Genomic DNA, 2,231 nt, shown 5'->3' with positions numbered 1-2,231 from the left:
ATCATAAAATTAGTTATTTGCAATGAAAATTTTTCATCGTAAATAATTTAAAAAATAAAATAAAAATTTTTCGATGAAAATTTTATGTCACAAAAAATATATTATTAACAACAAAAATTTTATTTTCATCACAAAATATTATCTGTGATCCCATTTTTAATGAAAAAATTTACATCATAAATATATATTTGCAACAAAAATTTAATATTTGCAATATTTTTTTTGTGTCGCACATATTTTTTTTGGTTGTAGTGTTATTTGTAGCTCATGTGCTGATAATTGAATCATAAATATTCTAAATTAATTAAAAAATTTGTTATTTTAAATATATACTTTGGTATGATATATGAATATTTTTTTTATAAATATTGCATATTTGATTCAATCTATAAATTTATTTTTTATAATTGAGATTTACAGGAGGATATTTCATTCACCAAGTTGGATGTTTCAGTATTTACACCATTTTCTTAAAATTATTATTTTATGATTGAACAAAATTTTATGGTAGTTACACGGAAAACTATTATTTTGAACATTTTAAGTATCTAAATTATTTTATTTTATATTTATTTTATTAAAAAGGTTAGTGACATGAGTAATAATTACCAAAGTTAAAGTTCAAATAGTTTGGAGAAGACCAGTTGTACTGGCCAGCATTGATTGCTAATTTGTTATCACTTTTCAATCAATTTTCATGGAGCACCAAATAATTTTAATCTTACAACCTGCTAGTCTCTCATTTTATGTAGTAAATATACCAGGATCTAAAATAATATCTTATTATTTAAAATAAATTAATTTATAATTAAAATTAAAATTGAAATTAAAATTAAAATAAATTTAAATCGAAATCAAAATCGAAATGATCAAATCATCCAAAATATTTGATTTATTATTGAAATCAAAATTAAAATCGATGATTCTCATTATTGTTGTTTAATTTATACAAAAATAGAAATCAAAATCAACTCAAATTTTTTTTATTCTTAATTAAAATTTTTAAAAATTAATTATTTTAAAAATTAATATTAAATAAAAATTAAATATAATAATAATATTTTTAATTTTTTAAAAAAATTTAAAAATTATTTAAAAAAAAAAAAAAAAAAAAAAAAAAAAAAAAAACATGGTAAGTCCACTAAACATCACGGTCCAAGACATCACATTCCGTTCAGGCATCTCATCAAACACTTTCCTCGCAAGGTTGACGCTCCCGCACTTCGCATAAGCATCAACCAACGCCGTGCCAACACACACATTAACCCGGACTTCATTCTTCAGACCATACTCGTGTATCCATTTTGCCGAGTCCAACGCACCGAGATCCGTGCAAGTGGCCAGAGCACAGACGATTGTAATCTCATCCGCTTCTAATGGAATCTCCCCGTCACCACTTCCCATTCCCAGCAGCTCGTAAAATAGCTCTAAGGCCTCCTTCGAGCGGCCACCCTTGACGAGACCCGAAATTATGGCGTTCCAGCAAGGGATGGAGTCTCTGTGGGGATTAACAGAGAACAGCTTGCGCGCAGATATGACTTCGCCGCAGGAGGCGTAAAGCGGTAGAGGGAGAGAAGGGCGGTTTGAACGTGGAGGTCGGAGTGGAATCCGAGCTTTACAAGGTGTCCATGGAGCGCTTTCCCGAGAAGGAGGTCATGGAGTTGGGCGCAGGCTTTGAAAAGAAGGGGGAAGGTATCGGAGTTGGGGGGTAAAGTGGGGCGGGAGGCGAAGAAGAGGAGGGCGAGGTGGGGGGAGGAGGCCTGGTGATAGCCATGGATGATGGAGTTGCGAGCGAAAAGGCCTGGGGACGAGGTGTGGGCGAAGACGGAGAGGGCGTAGTCCATGAGGTTGCGATGGGAGCAGAAAGCGACGAGCTTGCCGGCGAGGAACGAGGAGCGGTCATGCTGGGTTTTTGTCATCTGGGTGTGAACTTGGTGGAGGTCTCGGAGGGTGGCGCAGCACTGGAGGTGGGCGACGGTGGCGGCGCCGCCGTCGGACATTTTGCGGTGGCGAAGAAGGAATGGTCCAAGCTCGCGGGCGGTGCTTGGCCAGCGGGGCCTTACGGGAGGGCCGTGGTGGCAGAGCGGCTCGCGGACGATTTTTTTTTTTTTTTGAATCTCATTCCGAGATTTTGATTCAACGGAGGAGGCGAATTCGGATTCAATTACAGAAGAAATGGGTCATTTTCAATTGAAATGAGATTTTTTCCGATCAAACAATTAGAATAAAAA

The 2,231-nt window shown here is 35.6% G+C and overlaps 1 protein-coding gene across 1 annotated transcript; it reads right to left on the bottom strand.

Moving 5' to 3' along the window:
* Positions 1–1,469: 1,469 nt before the first annotated feature.
* Positions 1,470–2,000, bottom strand: LOC105061583 (putative pentatricopeptide repeat-containing protein At3g05240). The gene has a single exon (XM_010945679.1). It carries the CDS (start codon positions 1,998–2,000, stop codon positions 1,470–1,472), a length of 531 nt encoding a protein of 176 aa, XP_010943981.1.
* Between the last annotated feature and the right edge of the window lie 231 nt (positions 2,001–2,231).

The sequence above is a fragment of the Elaeis guineensis genome, chromosome 6 (assembly GCF_000442705.2).
Source record: "Elaeis guineensis isolate ETL-2024a chromosome 6, EG11, whole genome shotgun sequence".
NCBI classification, from domain to species: Eukaryota; Viridiplantae; Streptophyta; class Magnoliopsida; order Arecales; family Arecaceae; genus Elaeis; species Elaeis guineensis.
Note: the sequence above shows the minus strand (reverse complement) of the source record. Positions and strands in the feature narration are given on the sequence as shown.

Coding starts and splice junctions, on each gene's coding strand:
- LOC105061583 (XM_010945679.1), bottom strand. CDS start 2,000: ATGTCCGACGGCGGCGCCGCCACCGTCGCCCACCTCCAGTGCTGCGCC.